The following is a 20,830-nucleotide window of genomic DNA, read 5'->3' as shown; positions in this document are numbered from 1 at the left end:
CGTTGCCCAGGCTGGGTTTGGTTTTCCATGGGACACACGGTGGGTGGTTGTCCCCTGTGTCCCCCTGTCCTTTGTCAGCGGAGGCAGAGGTGGTGTCACCCTGCCTGGGAGCTGCTGAGTGCCCTGCTGAAGTCAGCCATGGCAAATGGAGCCACTGAGCAGAATGAGAGCTCTGAGCTCTGGCAGCAAAGCAGCGTGCCCGTGCCAGGCTTTGCTGCTGGGGGCTGCACAGGGGGGCAGCAGCTCCAGAGATGCCCAGGGATGGAGGGATCAGGGCAGGGCTGCAGGGGATGGATGGGATGGATGAATCAGGGTTCTCCTGGAGACAAGAGGTGGGAGTGTTGTGATCCCTGAAATTCCCCTTTCATTCCCAGCCTGCCTTTCCCAGCGTGTGTAAGTGTAAAAATCCATTTTATTTGTCTTTTCTTGGACCGGCATCTCTCTAGGATCTGTTCTGCCCCTGGCAGCTCCTGCTGGGGACACCTAGGTGGGAATGTTGGGACAGGGGCAGGCAGAGCTCGTGTCCTCCTCCTGCCCAGGGTGGCACTGGGGACATGGTGCCAGCACCTTGGTGTCCTTCCCTCCATGTGACCCTCGGAGGGACCTGAACCCCAGGAAGCTCCTGCCTGGCCCAGGATCGGCTGGGAACGGGGACACACCGGGGATGTCACACACGGGGAGTGTCACACACAGTGTCACACACACACAGAGTGTCACACACAGTGTCACACACACAGTGAGTGTCACATGGCCCTGGCACACAGGGCCACACCCTGGGGACACGGCAGCACTCAGAGCTCCAGAGCCTGACTGGAAGTAATATTTACATTAATTGTATTAGTTACACATATGCATTTATATTTTTATATATGTATATATGTGTGTGTATATATAAATAAAAATATGTATAGAATAATATACAATACATAATTTAACATATATTTATAAAAATAGAAATATTATGTAGTATACATTATATAAGACAATGTAATATATAATATAAGCCACATGAAAATATATGAACTATACATGATAAAATATATATTATAATATGTAGAATGATGTGCATGGAAACATATAAAATATATTACGAAGTACCTATAATGTGTATATAATATATTATATATAAAATGTATATGCTATATATTTATATATTATATTTATTTATAACATACATAACATAAATTATCTAATAGATTATATTATTGTAGAAATGTATTATAATTTTAATGATTGCTTGAATTATTATTAATTTATTATTTAAATAATTATTAACTATATATATTATTAATTTTATTATTAATTAGACGTAATATTTAATATTTACCTCTAATCAGAGGCTTGGACATGTTTCAAACTCCAAGGAATCTCTTCCTGCTTTTCTAAACCCAGACTGTCTGAGCAAATTATTGAAGCCACCTGATGATTTGTACTGGTGACCTTTCCTTGTTTTATGATGTAAAACAAACCCCAAGTCCTACAAAAGCCATTTTTCATCTTATTCTCTTTCAATAACGTTATTATTATTGCTATCATCATCATCATCATCATCATCATCATCATCATCATCATCATCATCGTCATTATTAGAGCTGAGTGTCTGCCCACCTTGCTGTGAGCTCTCAGCCTGCCTGACCCCCTCAGGTTGTTGTTTTATAGACCAGGGTTGTGATTTTTAATGAATTCTTCCCTTCTGGTCCTTCTGTGCCTTAACATTAGGTTGTTTTTAGTAACTACAGTTTTACACTGAATTAAGGGTTATATCTAGGGATGTTTTGTGATGAATTTCATCTCCTGAGCTCCAGGCTTGCAGGTATTGTCAGCCTAAGTGAAGGTAAAAATATTAAAAGCATGAAGAGGTGTATTGGCAGAGAGCAGAGGATGTTGTTTGGGGGATGAGAGAAGGAGTCCCTGTAAATATTTCTGTTTCTTTCCAGAAGAAACTGGAACCAGTTAAAAAACTCTAATGTTGTCCTCAGAAGAGTTGACAAATTCAGGCCTCCTTAAAACAGAAATATAGCTAAAAGTCATTAGTTTGGATATTAATTTTGAACCTTTCCACTGAGTTTGTCCTGTTTAATGCCTCAGGACTTATGGTTTTGTTCTTTTTGTACAACTGGGGGCTTTGGACCAGGACAGCACTTCCCTGTGAGTCTGTTCTTGATCTTACATGTGCCTCAGGACACAGACATGCCCATTATTCTGGGTCTTGTATTTGAAGAGCTGGATCAAACCAGTCAAAAATAAATATTATGGGCACTGGTTTGTCTGCCAGTCCCTGTTACCTGGGGATGTCACACCCAAATGTCACATAGTGCAGTGATCCATTTTAAATATTTCAATGTTTGGCTTTTGACTGGGTCATTTCCTTCTCCCATGTCAGTATTCCCAGGAGAAATCATGGATGAGAAGATGTCCTACAAAGAGTTCCTGGATCGCAACGACACCTGGTCAGCAGAGGAGAGGGACCTGTGCTTCAAACCCATGGACATGGCTGGTAGGATGGCTCAGGAGCTGGAGCACCCTGATTTCAGCAGCTGGGGGACCTCATGGGCTGCAGGCTCCATCCCTGATGGGCTCCTGCTCCCTTCATGGCATCCCTGAGGGGCTCCTGCTCCCCTCATGGCCTGAGAGGGCTCCTGCTCCCCTCATGGACTGCAGGCTCCATCCCTGAGGGGCTCCTGTTCCCCTCATAGCATCCCTGAGGGTACTCCTGCTCCCCGCAATCATGGCCTGCAGGCTCCATCTCTGAGGGGCTCCTGCTCCCCTCATGGACTCCTGGCTCCATCCCTGAGGGGCTCCTGCTCCCCTCAATCATGTACTGTACTCCTGCTCCCTCAGTCATGGCCTGCAAGCTCCATCTCTGAGGGGCCCCTGCTCCCCTCATTGTCTGCAGGCTCCATTCCTGAGAGGCTCCTGCTCCCCTCATGGCATCCCTGAGGGGCTCATGCTCTCCTCATGGACGGCAGGTTCCATCCCTGAGGGGCTCGTGCTCCCCTCATGGACTCCAGGCTCCATCCCTGAGGGGCTCCTGCTCCCCTCATGGCATCCCTGAGGGGCTCATGCTCTCCTCATGGACGGCAGGTTCCATCCCTGAGGGGCTCCTGCTCCCCTCATGGCCTTTGGCAGCCCCTGGACTCGCTGTGAGTTGGTTTTTGGTTTTGGGCCCAGCCCTGCTCAGGGGATCCCTCCTGGGGATGGTGGTGAGGGCGTGGGGTGACCACTTCATGGTCACAACCAGCATGGTGGGTGGATGTGGCTGTGCTGCAGGGCAGGGAGTTTCCAGGGGGATCAGGACAGGCTGGATCTACAGCTGAGGGCCAGGTCCTGCCCTCAGGGCACTGTCACCCCATGGAACCTATGGCTGGGCACCGGGGCTGGTGACAGCAGCTGGACATGAGCCCAGGGCAGGGATTGTCCCCTGTGCTGGCCCTGCTGAGGGGCCCCCTGGAACCCTGGGGGCAGCTCTGGGCCCTCCAGCAGGAGAGACCTGGAGGGGCTGGAGAGAGTCCAGGGAATGGAGCTGGGAAGGGGCTGCAGAATCCCTGAGGGAGCTGGGCAGGGAATGGAGAGTTCCTGAGGGAGCTGGGCAGGGGCTGGAGAATCCCTGAGGGAGCTGGGCAGGGGCTGCAGAATCCCTGAGGGAGCTGGGCAGGGGCTGCAGAATCCCTGAGGGAGCCGGGCAGGGGCTGCAGAATCCCTGAGGAGCTGGGCAGGGGCTGGAGAATCCCTGAGGGAGCTGGGCAGGGGCTGCAGAATCCCTGAGGAGCTGGGCAGGGGCTGCAGAATCCCTGAGGGAGCTGGCAAGGGACTCAGCCTGGAGCAAAGGAGGCTCAGGGGGCCCTTGTGGCTCTGCACAGCTCCTGCCAGGAGGGCACAGCCGGGGAGGTTTGGGATCTTATCCCAGGGCACAGGGACAGGAGCAGAGGGAACGGCCCCAGGCTGGGCCAGGGCAGGCTCAGGGTGGATATTGGGGAAATTCCTGCACTAAAGAGAGGTTCAGTGTTGGCAGGGGCTGCCCAGGGCAGTGCTGAGTCCCCATCCCTGGCAGTGTTCAAAGCCAAGCAGACACATTGTGATGTATTTTCTGGGTATTTGGTCAAAAGTTGGAGTTGATTGTCTTGGAACTCTTTTCCAACCCTAATAATTCTGGGGTCCTATGCCCAGAGCAGGTTTTGGGGGACTCCCACAGCTGAGCTGCTGTGAGCACTGTGGGTTTCAGTGCAGATGTGTCCCTCTGAGCTGCAGTGTCCCCAGGCAGTGCCTGTCCCTGTGTCACACCCTGCCCTGCAGCTGTCCCACACCTCTGCAGCTGCTGACACTGCTGAACATGAGCTGCACCTAGACCTGCACACTGATACACTTTCACCCAACAGCTCCCCCTCAATATTCTCCTTTTTCCCCTCATTTTTTGAAATGAAATTGCTTGCTGGCTCTAGGAGCACATGAGAAATGTGGGTCCTGCCCAGATTATCCCAGGCAATCAACCTGGGAAGATACAGGATGGAACTTCTTATTTTTAATATATTTTTGAGTACTGTAGGCCTGCTTAGGGCATGATTTTCTTACTGACTGTGAAGAACTGATGATGTATTTTTACAAGGATAAGAAATGATTAATGGAAGAACTGGAAGAGTCATAGGTTTCTTGGGTTTTCCCTCCTGTTGCTGTGTGGGTGCAGGAATGGGACATTGGTGTTGTTCTGCTGAAGAGCCAAATGTTACATTTGTTAATTAGGAACAATTTACATACCTGGCCTATCACCCAGTGTTCTTTTGGCCTGAATAATAGGAATATTTTCATTTATTTGTTGCATGAAACCACATTTCTTTAGGTTTTATGTCCTTGGAGTGTCTTGCACACCTCTGCAGGGATCACATAAAGTTCAAGATCAAAGTGTCCCCTGTGTTGCTCTTTCAATTGGATATAAATGAGATTCTGCTTACAGCTCCCATAATGGAGCAGAGATCAGACTCAGAGAAATCATTTGATTTATTCAATATTGGTGTGCCCACTCTTTGGAAAATGGGAGGACAATTTCCCTCCCAAGGAGAGGATTCTCTGGCTGGTGGTGTAAAGGATCCCCTGACCAGTATCCCTGTAATTCCTTGTTCCTTGGGAAGAAAGAGGGGAAATTTCAGCTCTCCCACTCCTCCCCTTTTCCCTCTGGAGCAGAGGTGGGTTGGCCCAGAGATCTGAGCTGCCCATTTTTTCCACATCATTCAACTGCTGGGCAAAGAGGGAACATCAGCAGAATCTCCTTTAGTTTTAAATCTGTTTCAGTGATGCTCTTTTTTTCCCCTTGTTTTTTGGGGTTGGCTCTTTAAGTGGAAAGAAAGCTGTTGTTCAGACCTGGCAGTATTGTTGTAAACAGCTCAAAATCAAAATATTCTGCACGTTGCTCCGAGGCAAGATGTTGTCTTGACATCTCAAATAATCTGACAGGTTTATAAAGGAATTCACTCAGCTCACCTGATCTTGACATCCCAGCCCACTGTGAGCATGGGAACAGCTCAGGCTGGGCTCTCAGCCCTGCAGGGAGCACTTCTGGCATGAGAATGAGCCACAGCCCTGAACCAAATCCCCCTGAGCTGGCTTTAACTGGAGGAAATCCGAGTGTCTGGAAATAGGGTGCTCACCTGGGGAGGAGCAGCTCCAGGGAGAGCTCAGAGCCCCTGGCAGGGCCTGAAGGGCTCCAGGAGAGCTGGAGAGGGACTGGGGACCAGGGTGGAGGGACAGGACACAGGGAATGGCTCCCACTGCCAGAGGGCAGGGTGACAGGGACTTAAAGCCCATCCAGTGCCCCCCCTGCCATGGCAGGGACACCTCCCGCTGTCCCAGGCTGCTCCAAGCCCTGTCCAGCCTGGCCTGGGCACTGCCAGGGGTGGGACAGTCTGCCTGGGACACTGGAGGATGTTTCAGTTTCCCAGTAACTTGGTTAAAATACCATTCCATCACCCCAATTCATGCTGGGGTGCAGCTCCTGGCTGGGAGAGCTCAGGCATCCCACACCTTTCCCTGCTCTGGGCTGAGCTGAGCCGAGCCCAGCCCTTGTTCCTGACTCAGATTCATGGGCTGTGTCCATCAGGGCAGATGGTTCCTCCTGCAGGGGAGGGCACACTTTCTCCAGGAACAGTCATGATCCACTTTCCCCAAAAATCAGCCTGAGCAAGTGGATGTTACTGTAGGGTGTAAGTTCTAATTGGGAAGGGGTTTGCTCCAAAAGCAGCCTTTCCTTGGAAGTGCAGCGTTGGGACCTGCTGCATCTCCATCCTCTTGTTCCAGTGGTGCTGCTGAGTGGTGTCCCTGTCCCTGAGTGGTGTCTCTGTCACCCCTGAGTGGTGTCCCTGTCACCCTGAGGGTGTCCCTGTCCCTGAGTGGTGTCCCTGTCCCCTGAGTGGTGACCCTGCCTGTTGTGTCTCTGCCAGACCCCTTCAGCATGCACAGAGGGGAGAACCTGCCCGAGCTGTCCTTCCCCACGGACATGAAGAGCGCGCCGCTGTTCCCGGGCCACGCTGACGATGCCAGGGACATCCTTGGTGAGCTCCCCTGCACAGCCCTCCCCAGATGCCAGCTGGGCACTTGGCTCTCCTGTCTTTCTTGTGCTGGAAATTCAGGTTGATGTTGGAACTCCACGGTGTTGGTTGAAGGTTCAACCTGAATTTTCACGTACTGAAAATTCAGGTTGATGTTGGAGCCCAGGGGTGTTGGTTGAAGGCTCATTTTCATGTACTGAAACTTCAGGTTGATGTTGGAACCCGTTTCTACCTTTCTTAGTAGGAAGGTAGAACTAAAATACATTCTAAGAGTTAATTGGGCAAACTAGTTTTAAAAGGCCTTGAAAACCTGTGTGTCGTGTGACTTTTGGTGCCTTCTCTTTGTGCACTAAGTCTGAGATGTAGGCAGCATGCAGAGCTTTGGATAAGAGAAAAATAAACAACAACCTGAAGACCAAAAATACCAAAATCCCACCCATCTCTCAATCCTGGCCCAGAACTTTTTATGGTTCTCCCCATCAGGGAATCCACGAGGGAGGTTTCCACAGCTGTAAATTCACAAGCCTTTTTTTTTCCCTGCTCTTGTTTTAATGGCTAAAACCCAGATACTCAGGAGCTGTTGCTGCAAAATGCTCTTCAGGATTTCAGCTCTTGGATTATTATATCAATATTGGATTATTAAGGGATTACCAGCTGGAATTCATGGGAGCAGTAGCAGAAAGCCAAAGGAAATAATTTGCCTGTGTTTACTCTCTTAAACCTTGTCAGAAGGTTCTGTTAAATACAGAATTTATGGTTTGTGATGCAGAACTAACATTTGATGCAGATTGATCTGAACTGCTGCTGAGCAGAACAGTCCAAGTGGTAGGACTTGAAATTTAGGAGAGGTGCCATTAAGGCTGGTGATTACAAAAGTTTTGTTATTTTCTTAGCTCCACATGGATCCATGATGGGACCTGAACAGCCTTTCCTGGGGTCCCTGTATTCCCCTGCAGAGGCTCTGGACCCGTCAGCCTTCATGGGCCTCGAGTCAGGCACAGAATTCCTGCCAGGAAAAGCAGGTGAGAAGCAAATGTTTCCTCTGACTGGCTGGGTTTGGAGGGTTTGCAGCTGGGAAATCCCACTTTACGAGTCCTGGAGAATCTTGGTGGGGGTTGACGCATAAAATGAGTCAAGATTGGAAAGTTTCCTCTTGGCATGGACAGCTGTTGGTTCAGGGGAGTGTTCTGGTGTGAGGCCCTGGCACAGCCAGAGCAGCTGTGGCTGCCCCTGGATCCCTGGCAGTGCCCAGGGCCAGGTTGGAGGAGGCTTGGAGCACCCTGGGATAGTGGAAGGTGTCCCTGCCCGTGAAATGAGCTTTAAGGTCCCGTCCAGCCCAAACCATGCTGGGATCCTACATTAGGAGGTCACAGGATGGATGAGCTTGGAGCTTTTCCAAGCCCCCTGCTTAGGCAGGGCTACCCAGAGCCACTTGCCCAGGAGAACTGAGGAAAGAAACTCCTCTTCTGGCTCCTGGGGTCAGTGCTGGGTGTCACTCTGTCTGATGGGAGCTCTCACTCCCAGTAATCCTGGGAGAACAGAGGTTCTGGTGCTCCTTATAGAGGGAATTGAAATTCCCTGGGGATGAGCCCCAAAGCCAGCAGAGTCAATCCTTCCCCTGGGAAATCAAAGTCCTGTGGGGTCAGGGCAGGACTCAGTGTGTTTGCTTCCCACAGCCTCTGAAGAATACTGGATGGGAGCTCAGCAGGACATGAAGGGACCAGATACCTCTTACTTTGTTGAGCCACCAGGTAAAAACCAGTTGTGAGCTGATCTGCAGGAGGTGTTGGCAGAGAGCTCCTGAGCAGCAGAACCAGCTCCTCTCCTTGTCTGCCTCCTCAAGGGACACCAGGCTGGGACAGAGCCACGTGGGGGCTGGCCAAGGACAGCACTGCTTCTGCTGCTCACATCAGTTTACAATGGAAATGAGTCTTTGGGGAGTGGGAATGGCTTTAAACTGAAAGGGAGTGGGGTTAGATGGGATATTGGGAAGGAATTGTTCCTGTGAGGGTGGGCAGGCCCTGGCACAGGTGCCCAGAGCAGCTGGGGCTGCCACTGGATCCCTGGCAGTGCCCAAGGCCAGGCTGGACAGGGCTTGGAGCAGCCTGGGACAGTGGAAGGTGTCCCTGCCATGGCAGGGGTGGCGTTGGGTGATCTTTAAGGTCCCTTCCCACTCAAACCTTCCTGGGATTTTACAATTACCTTTAAATTCTGGTCACAGTTAAATCTTTGAAGCTCCACTGGAGCATTATCCCACTGGGATTTGTGTGCAGTACAAAACTTGAGCCATAATGGGATCTTTATTTCTGTGAAGAAGCTGAGAACAGTTTCCCCTGGTGATGGGTAGGAAGTGTTTCTGGAGCTGGGGGTAGCACTGGGAGGGTTTGTAGCACAACCCTCCCCAACTTTGCCACTTCTCCTGGGATTCAAGAGTTTTCCTGGGTGCTGCACCAATTACTTTCCTGAGGGTGGGCAATCAGAGCAGATTCTCTCTGAGCTGAGGGGGATTCCCTCCCCGGGGTGGCTGAGGCAGCACCTGGGGGTGCCCCCCATGCCAGCAGTCCATGATCCAAGGCCTCTCCAGGAGCTGATCCCAGCTCTTGTGTTGGCAGTGCCCCCTGCAGCCGCAGAAGCCATAAGGACGAGCCTGCCCGAGAGCCCCACGGCAGCAGCAGCCCCGGGGAGCCTCCCTGCTGCAGCCCCAGCCCTGCCAGCAGAGGCTGCAGCCCCCGAGGGACCCGAGGCTGCAGCTCCAGGTGAGCCCTGCACCCTGGAGGGGGCAGAACATGGGATTGCCTCTCCTGGGGGAAACACAGCGAGGTGGGAACGGATCTGTGTGCCTGCAGCTGAGGGAGGAGCAGCAAACCTGCTGCTTGTGTCCCAGTCCTGGAGCTGGTTCCATGGCTCCTTGCTGTCTCCACGTTTGAGCTCCAGGAAAATCCCGAGGCTGTGGTTACAGCACAGAGGGAGGGAATGGTTCAGGGGGAAAAGCCCCTGAGGTCACTGGGTCCAACCCTTCCCCAGCACTGACCCACGGCCCCGACTGCCACATCTATCCACAAGGACCTTGAACCTGTCCTTTTAAAAGATTCTCTTTAAAAAACAAACATTTTTAATGTATTTATACACAGACTCACAGTGCCAGTTGTTGTCCAGCTTCCTAATACTTCATCCCACTCATTTCCCTAATTCTCCAGAATCATCCATACTGCTTTTAATATCTATCTATTTACAGTCTTATTCACATGTTAAATCACAACCTTTATGTTTTCTTTGGAGAAGATCATGATATCACTTAAAAAACCCACAACAAAGTCAAACCCCAGTGAGGGCTGGTGCATGATGGATCCTCTTTCTTTGGTTCACTAAAATACTTTTTTTATCGAAATGGATCCTTTAGTACCATTTTACAAGGGGCTATTTTGATTTTTCTATTTCTTTCTGACTTCAGTTTAAGCATCTAAATTAGATTTCATACATTTTCCACTGGATGGGGAGGATATTTTTAGATGTGACTCAAAAAATCAGTAGAAATGTTGTTTTTTGGTCGTCAGCAATAGATGGGGGATGTTCAGGGCACTGAGCTGCAGGACACAGAGGGTGGGCAGAGCTTGGGGCTGTTGAGATGAGGAGCTGCAGCACAGAGATCCACTGCTTCTGCCTCTGATCATTTGGAAAAGCTTGCCTCTGGACAGCTGAGACATTAAACAAAAACTGACTGAAAAACCTCCTTCAGGGGGATTTTAGGCAAATAGGAGCTTTAATGCAGAGCTTTGATTGTGCTGTGAAGTGACAAATGTTGGTTTGGAGCTACCAGCTCAGTGTTAGGAGATACTGTGTGAAAAATGAACGAGGCCAATTTGAGGGAATAGAGGGAATTTGGGATTCGTGGGAGGATTTTGTGTCAGGAGTGCCAGAGCTCCTGCTGGAGCACCAGCCCAACCCCACCAGCAGCACAAACCATGTTTACAATGAAGTGTGTGGCTTTGGAGGGTGACAGGACTTTTCCTGCTTTTGGAAAACCTGCTGGGCTCACACAGGTGATCCCACATTTTCTGTGTCCTGCAGCAGAGGGAAAACCGGCTTTCCTGGGGAAGCTGTGGCTGCTGGAAGTGTCCCAGGCCAGGATGGAGCAACCTGGCATGGCATGGTGGGAGGTGTCCCTGCCAGGAGAAGGGAGCGGGATGGAGCTGGGACATCTCGAAGGTGCCTTGCAGCTCCAGCCATGCTGGGCTCTGCTGGAATGTGCTCCTGGCAGAGCATCCAGCAGCCCTGGCCCCCTGCCAGCTGTTTGGCATCAGGCAGCTTTGGCAGAGGAGCAGTCCCTGCTGCTGGAGCAGATGGGAGCCCCTCTGCAGCCAGGGGTGCACACGGGGCACGGGGGCTGCAGCAGGGGATAAGGATGGAGCACCTGGGTGAGCTGCTGGTGGGGAGGAGGTGGTGCTGAAAGGCAGGAGGGGATACAGGGAGGGAGCCCTGGCTCTTCCCCAGGCACAAAGCAGCAGCTCAGGAGTTTCCATGGGTTCTCCCTGACCTGTGGTGCCTCTGTCCCTGCCAGGTGCAGCCTCTGTTCCCACCACCGACGCCGTGTCCCATCCTGCAGAGAAAGCTGGGGCTGGCCCTGCTGGAGACGCCAAACCTCCCCAGAGTCCTGCAGCAGCAGCAGGCAGCCCTCTCCAGGCCACAGATGGGGCCTTTGCTCCTGCACCTGAAGCCAGCCCTGCCAGAGGTGTCAATGACGTGTCCACCCCGGGGACAGAGCTCGGCTTCGCCCCGGCAGCTGGATCCCACCATGGGGTGGATTTGGGGTTTGCTCCAGCAGCAGGTGTGGAGTCCCACCAAGCCACGGATTTGGGATTTGCCCCAGCAGCAGGTATGGAGTCCCACCAGGCCATGGATTTTGGATTTGCCCCAGCAGCAGATGTGGAGTCCCATCAGAACATGGATTTGGGGTTTGCTCCAGCAGCAGGTGTGGAATCTCACCAGAACATGGAATTGGGATTTGCTCCAGCAGCAGGTGTGGAATCTCACCAGAACATGGAATTGGGATTTTCCCCAGCAGCAGGTGTGGAATCTCACCAGAAAATGGATTTGGGATTTGCTCCAGCAGCAGATGTGGAGTCCCACCAGACCATGGATTTGGGGTTTGCCCCGGCAGCAGACACAGAACCTCACCATACCTTGGATTTGGGATTTGCTGCAGCAGCAGATAACAAAGCTCAGCACGTTGTGGTCTCTGAGTTTGCCCCAGCAGCAGAAGTCAACCATCACCATGGCCTGGATTCTGGGTTTGCTCCTGCATCTCCAGCCAAGTCTGTCCCTGCTGTGGATGGTGGGAACGTGGCAGCTCAGCCCAGCATTGCTGTGTCTGGGGAGCTGCTGACATCTGAGGCTGCCCCTCAGCAGGACAAGGCTCCTGCAGGTGAGTGTGCCCAAACCCCAGAGTCACAGTCACAGACAGTTCAGGCTGGAAAACACCTGAGGCCAGGGAGCCCAGCGTTGGTTGGCTTTGGGTGAAGCACCTTGAGGAGAGCTCAGCTCTGCTCTCAGCAGACACAGAAAATGCATCACGGTGATTCTCCACTTATGAAACATGAAACCAGAGGTTTTTAGTGATTTTTAAATTGTCACTGGGTTTTTAACGATTTTTAAATTATCATTGAGTTCTTAGCAGTGCTGAGTGGTCTGAGGACAGCCATGGAGAGGTGCTGGCTCATCCCTGCTGGTGCTTGCTGTGTGTCACCACTGCCCTCAGCTCTCCCTGGAATCTCCCAAGTCCTGTAGGACACAGAGCTGACAAACAGAGGTTCTTGAAAACAATTTCTGAAGAGCCTAAAAGGCTTAGTTGATAATTCTGGGACCTTTCCTTGGGATGACTGTAGGTGTTGAATGCTGGGAAGGGTGTGTTTAGTTCTCCATGTGCAGGTTTGCTGTGCTGTGTGGGTTTCTCCAGGGACACCATCCCTCTGGAGAGAAAACTGCTCTCCAAAATTGTGCTTATTGAATATTTATATTACTAAAATGCAGCAAATAGTCCTGGGCAGAGGCAGCATTTGTGGATTGGTTGTGGATGGAGTTGGAGTGAGATATTTTTTCTTACCTTCTAATACTCCTTAGTTTAATGATGAAGATAAATTTCAAGAGAGAAGTTTTAACAAAAACATCCACTGGGATGTAGAGACTGAGAGGCCCAGGTGGGTGAATGAAAGAGGAAATGCAAGACAATGCAGGAAGGTAGAAAGATCCTAAAAACCAGGTTTTGAAAGTGAGGAAACCCTTCAGTTCCTTACAGAGGATAAAAAATTAGGCGAGGGAGTGAATTTTATCTAATTTAATCTGATCTATATTTAAACCCAGGAATTTTTACTCTTCACATTCGATTTACAGAAGCAGCAGCAAAGGTGGAGGCGGAATGCAAAGCCCCAGAAGTTTGTGTGGATCACTCAGAGGAGATGAAGGACAGGAAACCTCCCCCGAGCCCCGGGGAGGAGGAAATTCCCGGCAAAAGCAAGCAGCCCCCGGAGGCAGCAGGTGGGAAATGCAGCACAGGGCACAGCTCTGGCCCAGGCTCCAGGGTGCAGCCCCAGCAGGTTTCAGTGCCTGCTGACACAGGGCTCAGTCACAGCACTTGTCCTTTCCTTCCCCTGCACGGCTCTTGTACCAGTGCCTGTCATCGTTTCCCTTTCTGTGCAAAATTTAAATAAAATTAATTACAGGGAGAACTGCTCTCCCTTGTAATTATGCCTTACAAATGAAAACTGGCTGTAATTATGCAGAGTGAGGAATGTTGTGGTGGCTGTGTGGATGTATTGGAAGGTATAGATGAATACAAGATGATCAGCATTAGCCAGGGACTCCAGGCTGATAATGGAGTTCATTCTGGATTTGAATTCCCAGTGGGAAGCTGGGATAGTCTGAACTGGGCTGATTGCAAAGAGGAAAAAACCCAAACAAACCCTCACCCTGTGCTTAAAGCCCTGAAACAGCCCCTGCTTCTGTTTTACCCCCACCTTGGCATATGCTAAATATAAAAGTGCTGCTGAAATGGGATTGTGAGGGGATGAACCAACCATGTCTCATAAACCTCATTCCTGTTAAACACAAAATTAACCCCTTTGCAAGGGCTGGGGTGTAGCTGCAGGCTGCCTGTACTCCTGAGACCTGAAGCTTTCTGTTCCTGTCTTTCATGTTCCAGCTGAAGCAAAAGGAGCACTAGACAATAAAGACCTTCCAGAAAAATCTGCTCCTGCTGAGAATGGTGAGACACAGAAGGAGGAGGCTGAGCACAACCACGTCCAACACGCAGAACCTCAGGAAGGGAAAGCCCTGCAGGAGCCCACAGGTAGGACAGAAATGATAACATAGAAAATAATTCCATTTCCTCGTGGAAACCTCCTCTGGGAACTCTTCACTTCTGCTCCTGGCTGTGGGGCCACCTGGGCAGCAGGAATGTCTTTGTGTGGCTCTCAGGGCTCCTGGTGCTGGGCTCACCCTTCCCCTCAGATCCCTGCCCTCTCCAAGGCTCTTGCCCTCCCACTCAGGCTAAAAGCCCAAATCCCTGTGCTCTGAGTGCTTTATCACTGGGACTGGCTCACAGCTGTGCTGGGGCAGTGCAGAGCTCCCATCTCTGCCATCAGCACTGGCTTTTATTTTGCTGTTGAAAAGGACTGGTAGTTCTCACGAGGATATTCCAGGGAGGATCTCCTTCCCAAGTGAGCTGTGCAATTGCCAAAGGAAGATGTGATTTTCTCCTGCTCCACTGACCCAGCCTGCAGAGGAGCTGGTGCTGCTCACACTTGTGTGGAGGAGGATTTGTGGGCCAGGGCTGAGTGACAAACAGCTGCTGCTCTCCTCACCCTGAGGGATCCCCAGGGACACAGAGGTGACCCTGGCACGGAGGCTCTGCCTCCCCCTGCTTCCTCCCTGGCTGCTGGGGAAACTTGGCTCTCTTGCCCCCATCTCTCTTCCCATCTTCCCACTAAACTTCTGTTTTCCCACTCTGGAAGGATGCCAGCTAGAGATATAAAAAGGCTCTCTCTGATCTTGTCTCGCTGAGACAAAATGGATCCTTAATGCATTTTTAAAAAGCAATGGCATGTCCTTGCAAGAATTGGTGCTTTTTGGTGGGGTAAGAGCCTGTGTCAGACTTGTGTTTAAATAGCACTGGTGGATGGATTTGGGGTAGATCACACAGGTGTTGGGGTAAATACCTACCCCAGCCCTCCTGAGGTGGCTCTGGTGTGGTTCCAGTGGGAAATCCTGCCTGTAGGGCCTGTCTGAGAGGGCTGCAGCCACACAGAGAATATATTTATAATTTCTTTTATCAAGCAAATAGTGGCCTTGATGTTTGAGCAGGCTTCCTGTATTCCAGGTCTTCCCACTGCACAAGTCAGGCAAGCTCCCAAATCCAGGGACCGTGGGTTTGGCAGAGCAAAACCTGCCCCAGTGCCTCTCACAGATGTGCCAGAGGAGCATCCTGTAGGTGTCCCACAGCAGAAGAGTCCTGAGCCCAGAGCAGACCCCTGTTCCACAGTGGAGCTTGGCTGTGGTGCTGGAGCATCCCCTCGCTCTAGGGCTCCTCACAGAAAGGCCACCAGTGTCCCCACGGAGCCTGTGGAGACCTGCAGAGATCCCCCCCAGGAAAACTGGGATTTGGAAGGTGCCATGGTGAAGAAAAAGAAAAAGAAACCAAAACAAAGGAGGAACCAGCTGCCAAGAGGGACGGAGTTCTGGGAGGAGAATGGAACCTGCAGAGGTGCCAGGAGTGCTCCCTGTGGGATGGAGTGGCAGAACCCAGCCATGTGTCCTGGAACAGCCCCTGGAGGCAGAGCTCTGGATGTGCCACAGGATGCTAAAACAACACCTGGGAGTCCTATCCTGGAGGAGAAAAACAGCTCCCCTGTGCCAGCCCCAGGACAGCAGGGCCCCAAAGCCAGCGAGCTGGACGGCAGCCCCAGGGAGGAGATGGAGCCACAGGGAGGCAGAGCTGCCAGCTGGGGGCTGGCATCCAAGGGACAGGGCACAGGGATGGGTCACACTGAGCTGCAGGAGTCTGCTGCAGCCAAGGGACCCAGCAAGGCCACAGAGAGAGACCTCCCCAGGAAAAATGAGAGGAGAGAGGACAAGGAGCCAAAGGGTGCCGAGCTGAAGGTCAATCTGAGCACAGCAGGAGCTCCCTTACTGACCAAGCCTTTGGAACTGTCCCATAAAAACAAGGAGCCCAAATCCCCATCTCCAGGGCAGGAAGCACCCAGTGACTCTGTCCAGCCTTCCCTGGAAACAGCAGCCAAGAAAAAGTGGGAAAAAAGCAAAGGGCTTGAAAGGGATCCCCTCCAACAGCCTCACCTGGAGGCTGCAGCCCTGGACAAGCTCCCTGCAGAGCCAAAGGCAGCTGCAGAAAGGGGAAGAGGGTCAGAGGGAGCACTGAGGAGCCCCACAGACGCTCCTGGAGCTCCTGTTCCCGTTCCACCAGAACCTGGGGAAGTTCCAGCTGGGCAGGGCAGGGCCCAGGGTGTCCCCAAACCTCCCAGCCCTGGCGAGGCAGGGGGCAGGGGGGTGGCAGCAGATCCAAAGCAGGGCAAAGGGGTCCCTGGTTGTGAGCAGCAGGCTGGGACAGAGCCCAGCCTGGCACACAGCACAGACAGGCCAAAGAAAAAGCGCAGTGAGGGGAGAGGCAGAAGGATGAAAAGCTGCTCAGAGCAGGGCATGCTCTCAGAGGATGGAGGCAAATCCACCGAGGGAGCGAGGACAGATGAGGCTGGGAAGGAAACAGTTTATCCTGAGAATGGCCAGGCTGTTCCTGCCAGAGGACACCCCTCAGGCAGCGCTGCACAGGCCTGCCCTGCAGACAAGCCCAAAAAAAGAGGCAGCGACGGAAGGAGCAAAAAGGGGGAAAGGAGCTTTTCCCAGCAGCCTTTCCTTGAGAATAAGATGGACTTGGGGGGTTTTCCTGAGGGAGCTGATAAGGTGAAGGAGGGCAGTGGTAAGGGCAGAGAGCAGGGCTGTGTCCCTGCTGGGGGCTTGCAGGAAAATGCAGCTAAAATGCAAAGGCCGATTGAGCTGGGACCGGAGAAACTGAAAGAAAATGTTGGGCAAGGTGAAACAGCTGATTTGGGAGCTTTAGACCAAGCTTTGCTGCTGGAGAAGAGCAGAGAGGGAGCCAAAAACCCTGCTCTGGCTGCCACCACCAGCCCCACAGAGCAGGTGGGCTGGGCTGGGAAAGGCAGAGAGGCCGGAGCTGCCGGGCTCAGCTCGGATGTGCCAGTGCTGGCAGAGAAGGCCAGGAAGAGGAGCAGTGATGGGAGAAGGAAACGGGCTGAGAAAAGCCCCTCGGGGCAGGCAGCTGCCCTGGGGGCTGGGGGGGAAGGCAGGCAGGAGCAGGTGGCTGCGGGCAGGAAGGAAATGAGCCTGGCTGAGGAGAAGGGGGCTGGTCTGCACAGAGGGAGGCTGGAGGAGGAGCTGGGGAAGCCCAGAATGCAGGGTGGCACTGGGAGCTTCTGTGAGCAGCCAAATCTTTCAGGCCATAAAGCAGAGACTTCAGAGCCAGAAATAGGGAAAGGAAACTTGGAAACTAAGGGAACTTGGCCTGTGAATAAAGGGAAGGAAGCAGATAAATCCCCAGGGCACAGGGCAGGGATGTACAGTCCCACCAGGGAACTGGGCACGGACGAGCCCAAGGGTAAAAGCAGAGATGGGAAAGGCAAAAAGGCTGAGCACAGTCCTGAGCTGCAGCCAGGTGTCTTCCCTGCAGTGGGACACGTTCAGCAAACTCAGTCTGAGGAGGCCAAAGAGAATTCCAGGAGTCCAGAGGTGCTGCTGGGTCACCTGCCTGACCCTGCCAAGGCACAGGCCCCTGCTTTGCCTCTGGAGCCAGGGAAGTCACACACAGGTGGGGAGGAGAAGCACAGAAGGGGGGAGCCTGACCCACAGCAGCCCTTTCTGCTGGAGCATAAAGCAGGAGCAGGGATGCTCCCTCCTGCTGGCCTGGAGATCGGGGACAAACCTGAGGCAGGAGGTGCCAGTCCTCGCAGCAGGAATAAAAATCCTATTCCAGAGCATCCAGCAGTGTCAGATCCCAGCCTGGCCCCAGTCCCTGAGAGATCTAAAAAGAGGGGCTATGATGGAAGCAGTAAAAAGGCTAAAAATGCCTCCAGGCAGCCTGTTCCTCTGGAGGCAGAACCAGACAGGAGTGAGGCACAGCCTGCAGTGGGAGCTGGGCTGGAGTGTGGGGTGGGAGACACAGATCTTGTAGATGAAAACAGAAACGTCAAAAACTTTCCCACTGGGCCTCAGAGAGTTGGGAATAATAAAGGAAGGGACTTCAAATCCGTGTCTCAGAGCCCAGCACGTGGCCCTGGGGATGGGGGTGATGCTCCCTGTGGCCTCCCAGAGCAGGGAGAGGGGGCTGCAGGGACTGGGGGCCTTCCTCCTCCTCCTCCTCTGGAAGCAGAGAAAAGCAGCAAAGAGCCTGGAGCTGGTGCTAAGAAGGAGATGCAGAGCCAGAGATCTAATGAGCAGCCCAAAGAACCTGGAAAAGAGATTTCCCAGCAAGGTGGGAAGAGCAGAGAGGCTGGGTCCCAGGGTGGCCAGCCCGAGGGCAAAAGTCACCTTTGTCCCTTGGCAAAGGTGGGTGACAAAGAAATAAAACCCACTGATACAAAGGTGGGTGATAAAGAAATAAAACCCATTGACACAAAGGTGGGTGATAAAGAAATAAAACCCACTGACAAAAAGGTGGGTGATAAAGAAATAAAACCCACTGATACCAAGGTGGGTGATAAAGAAATAAAACCCACTGACAAAAAGGTGGGTGATAAAGAAATAAAACCCACTGATAAAAAGGTGGATGGTAAAAATGTAAGCCCCACTGACACAAAGCACAGCACTGCCAAGGCTCCCTCAGAGCTTCCTCGTGGGGCAGCAGATCCAAAACACAGAGCAGCCTCTGGAGCTGCTGAGGGGACAGGAGGACCAGAGGCTGCCCTGTCCTGTGCAGAGAAGGGAGCAGGGATGTCCCCAGCCCCTGCAGGGACACCTGGCAGCCCAGGGATGTCCCCAGCCCCTGCAGGGACACCTGTGGGTGTGCCAGGAGCTGGCAAGGACAGGAAGGCCGGAGGGGCTGAGCAGGGCAGGGACAGGAGGAATGAGCACAGCTCACCCCAGCACCAGGGCACTGAGCCTGAGGCCGCTGGGCCAGCTGCCCAAACCACCCAAAAACAGCCCAAAGAGAACAAAAAAGGTCCCTGTCAGCCTGCAGAGGAGGGCCCTGCTCTCCTGAAGGATGCTCCTCATGCTGGGGAGGTTCTCCTGAAGGACGCTCCCGTGTCAAAGCCTGAGGGGGATAAACCTCAAGAGAAAACCAAGGAAAAGGATTCTCCAGCCAAAACCAAAGAAAAGGAGTCTCAGGACACAAGTAAAGAAAGAGAAACTCAAGATACAACTAAGGAAAAGGAATCTCAGGACACAGCTAAACAAAAGGAATCTCAGGACAGAACTAAAGAAAAGGAATCTCAGGACACAACTGAAGTAAAGGAATCTCAAGAAGTAACTAAAGAAAAGGAATCTCAAGAAGTAACTAAACAAAAGGAATCTCAGGACACAACTAAAGAAAAGGAATCTCAAGAAGTAACTAAAGAAAAAGAAACTCAAGACACAGCCAAAGAAAAAGAATCTCAGGACACAACCCAAGAGAAGGAATCTCAAGAAGTAACTAAAGAGAAGGAATCTGGAGCCCCAGCTAAAGAGCCAGAAGAAGAAGGAGAGCAGAAAGTGGTGAAAGAGGCAAAGAAGGAGAGAGTGAAGGCAGCAGAGCAGCTCAAGGGCTACATGAGACCCACCAAGGCGCGGGGGGTGCCAGCCCTGGTGCCAGCCCTGGCGGGCAGAGCCGTGCCCCGGCGCATGGACAGAGGTGTGTGTGTGCCCAGGGCTGCCTGCCTGCCCTGGCACGAGCCCCAGCGGGCATCCAGCGTGGCATGAGGGGTGCTGGCTGCTCTCAGGGTGCTGGGGCTGCTTGCCTGGCTCACAGTGCTCATGCCCACGGGCACAGCTGGCACACGCTGGGAGTGCCAGGCTCTGCCTTGGGGCAGCCGTGGGGCTGAGTTACAGCTGGTGTGTGTGCAGGGTTTGGTGTGGCAGTGTCCCTGACCTGCTCAGGGATGGAGGATGCCAGGGCAGGGCATGTTCTGGGTCCCTGCTGTTGGCAGGGTCTGGCTCTATCCCACCTCACACCAACTGCATCCCCTTCTCCTCCTGCAGTTGGTTTGGCTTGAGCCTCCTCATCCACAAAATGTGTTTCCTTCTAAGCCAAAACCTTTTCCAAAGCAGCTCTAACAAAACAATGGTGGGACTGATGTAAATTTTGGGACTTTTTCCCTCTTAGGAGACTTTGGATGGGCTGGTCAGCATCCAGGGCTGGGCACCCTGGCTGTTCTCCAGGGAACAAGCTCCCTGTGCTCATAGGAAATGAGCTGGAATCGATCCCACAGAACTGAATCCAGTTCTTAGAAATTTTGAAATACGGCTAGAGATGAGATTACCAATATTCTTGTACTTGTGCTCATTCTGAAGCTTCCTCAGAAGGAGTTGGCATCTCTGTGAACCCCACTCTGCTGAGACAGGCCAGGGAGTTTATCCCTGCCCTCAGGTGCTCTCCATTTGTGCCTTGTCATCAGGCATGGAAGTTTGCTGCTGTTCTGCAGAGTTCCTTGCTGCCAGTTTGCATGATGCAGCCACTAACTCACCAGACCCCGAGCTCCAGAGTGCCTTAACATGCTGCTCAGGTTTTTGAGAGGTTTTGTAATTTTAATGAGTGTTGCGTAACCTGAAGTAGTTCTATTTTAGTGGAAGTGGTGTTCTCTGCATGAACTTGTGCCTGCAGAAGTGAGTGATGCTCTTTGGTGCATGATGCAACAAAACAAAGGGAAAGCTGAAGGCAGCACCTTTTACAAAACCAACATTTCTTCCAAGCCTTTCCATTGTCTGCCAGGAGTTTCTGAAGGAAAAGCTCCTCCTGAGTATCTTGCACAGGTAACAGTGGAGGAGTCCTGGCTCAGAGTAGCACTGTGAGTAAGTTGGCACAAAGTTTGCACCTGGAATTTGTCCTGATGTCAGTTTACTCAGGGCTTTGATAACCTTCCATTGCTTTCCTCCTTTCAGCACTTTGTAGAGTCAGCACTTGGTTTGTTGGGGTTTTAGGAGGAGCTCAGAGTGCCCAGCACTGAATTCCCCAGGCTCCCCAGGGCATGGGCACATTCCCAACCCTGCCAGAGCTCCAGGAGTGTTTGTCCAGCACCCTC

At 52.2% G+C, this 20,830-nt stretch overlaps 1 protein-coding gene across 11 annotated transcripts in view; it reads left to right on the top strand.

Moving 5' to 3' along the window:
- The window catches only part of MAP4 (microtubule associated protein 4), a 154,692-nt gene that overhangs the window by 84,374 nt on the left and 49,488 nt on the right, over window positions 1-20,830 (top strand). For 5 of the 11 annotated variants that reach the window (XM_063161430.1, XM_063161088.1, XM_063160916.1 and 2 more), the window contains exons 5-13: window positions 2,384-2,497; window positions 6,429-6,539; window positions 7,430-7,558; window positions 8,213-8,287; window positions 9,149-9,292; window positions 11,095-11,958; window positions 12,924-13,067; window positions 13,732-13,878; window positions 14,908-19,443. In XM_063161430.1, the coding sequence (XP_063017500.1) occupies window positions 2,384-2,497; window positions 6,429-6,539; window positions 7,430-7,558; window positions 8,213-8,287; window positions 9,149-9,292; window positions 11,095-11,958; window positions 12,924-13,067; window positions 13,732-13,878; window positions 14,908-19,443 (6,264 nt within the window). The remainder of the gene's footprint in view (window positions 1-2,383; window positions 2,498-6,428; window positions 6,540-7,429; window positions 7,559-8,212; window positions 8,288-9,148; window positions 9,293-11,094; window positions 11,959-12,923; window positions 13,068-13,731; window positions 13,879-14,907; window positions 19,444-20,830) is intronic. The other 6 variants (XM_063161695.1, XM_063161605.1, XM_063161514.1 and 3 more) reach the window with 4 other exon arrangements.

This window comes from Melospiza melodia, chromosome 1 (genome assembly GCF_035770615.1).
Source record: "Melospiza melodia melodia isolate bMelMel2 chromosome 1, bMelMel2.pri, whole genome shotgun sequence".
NCBI lineage: Eukaryota > Metazoa > Chordata > Aves > Passeriformes > Passerellidae > Melospiza > Melospiza melodia.
This window is presented reverse-complemented; position numbering and strand designations above follow the sequence as displayed.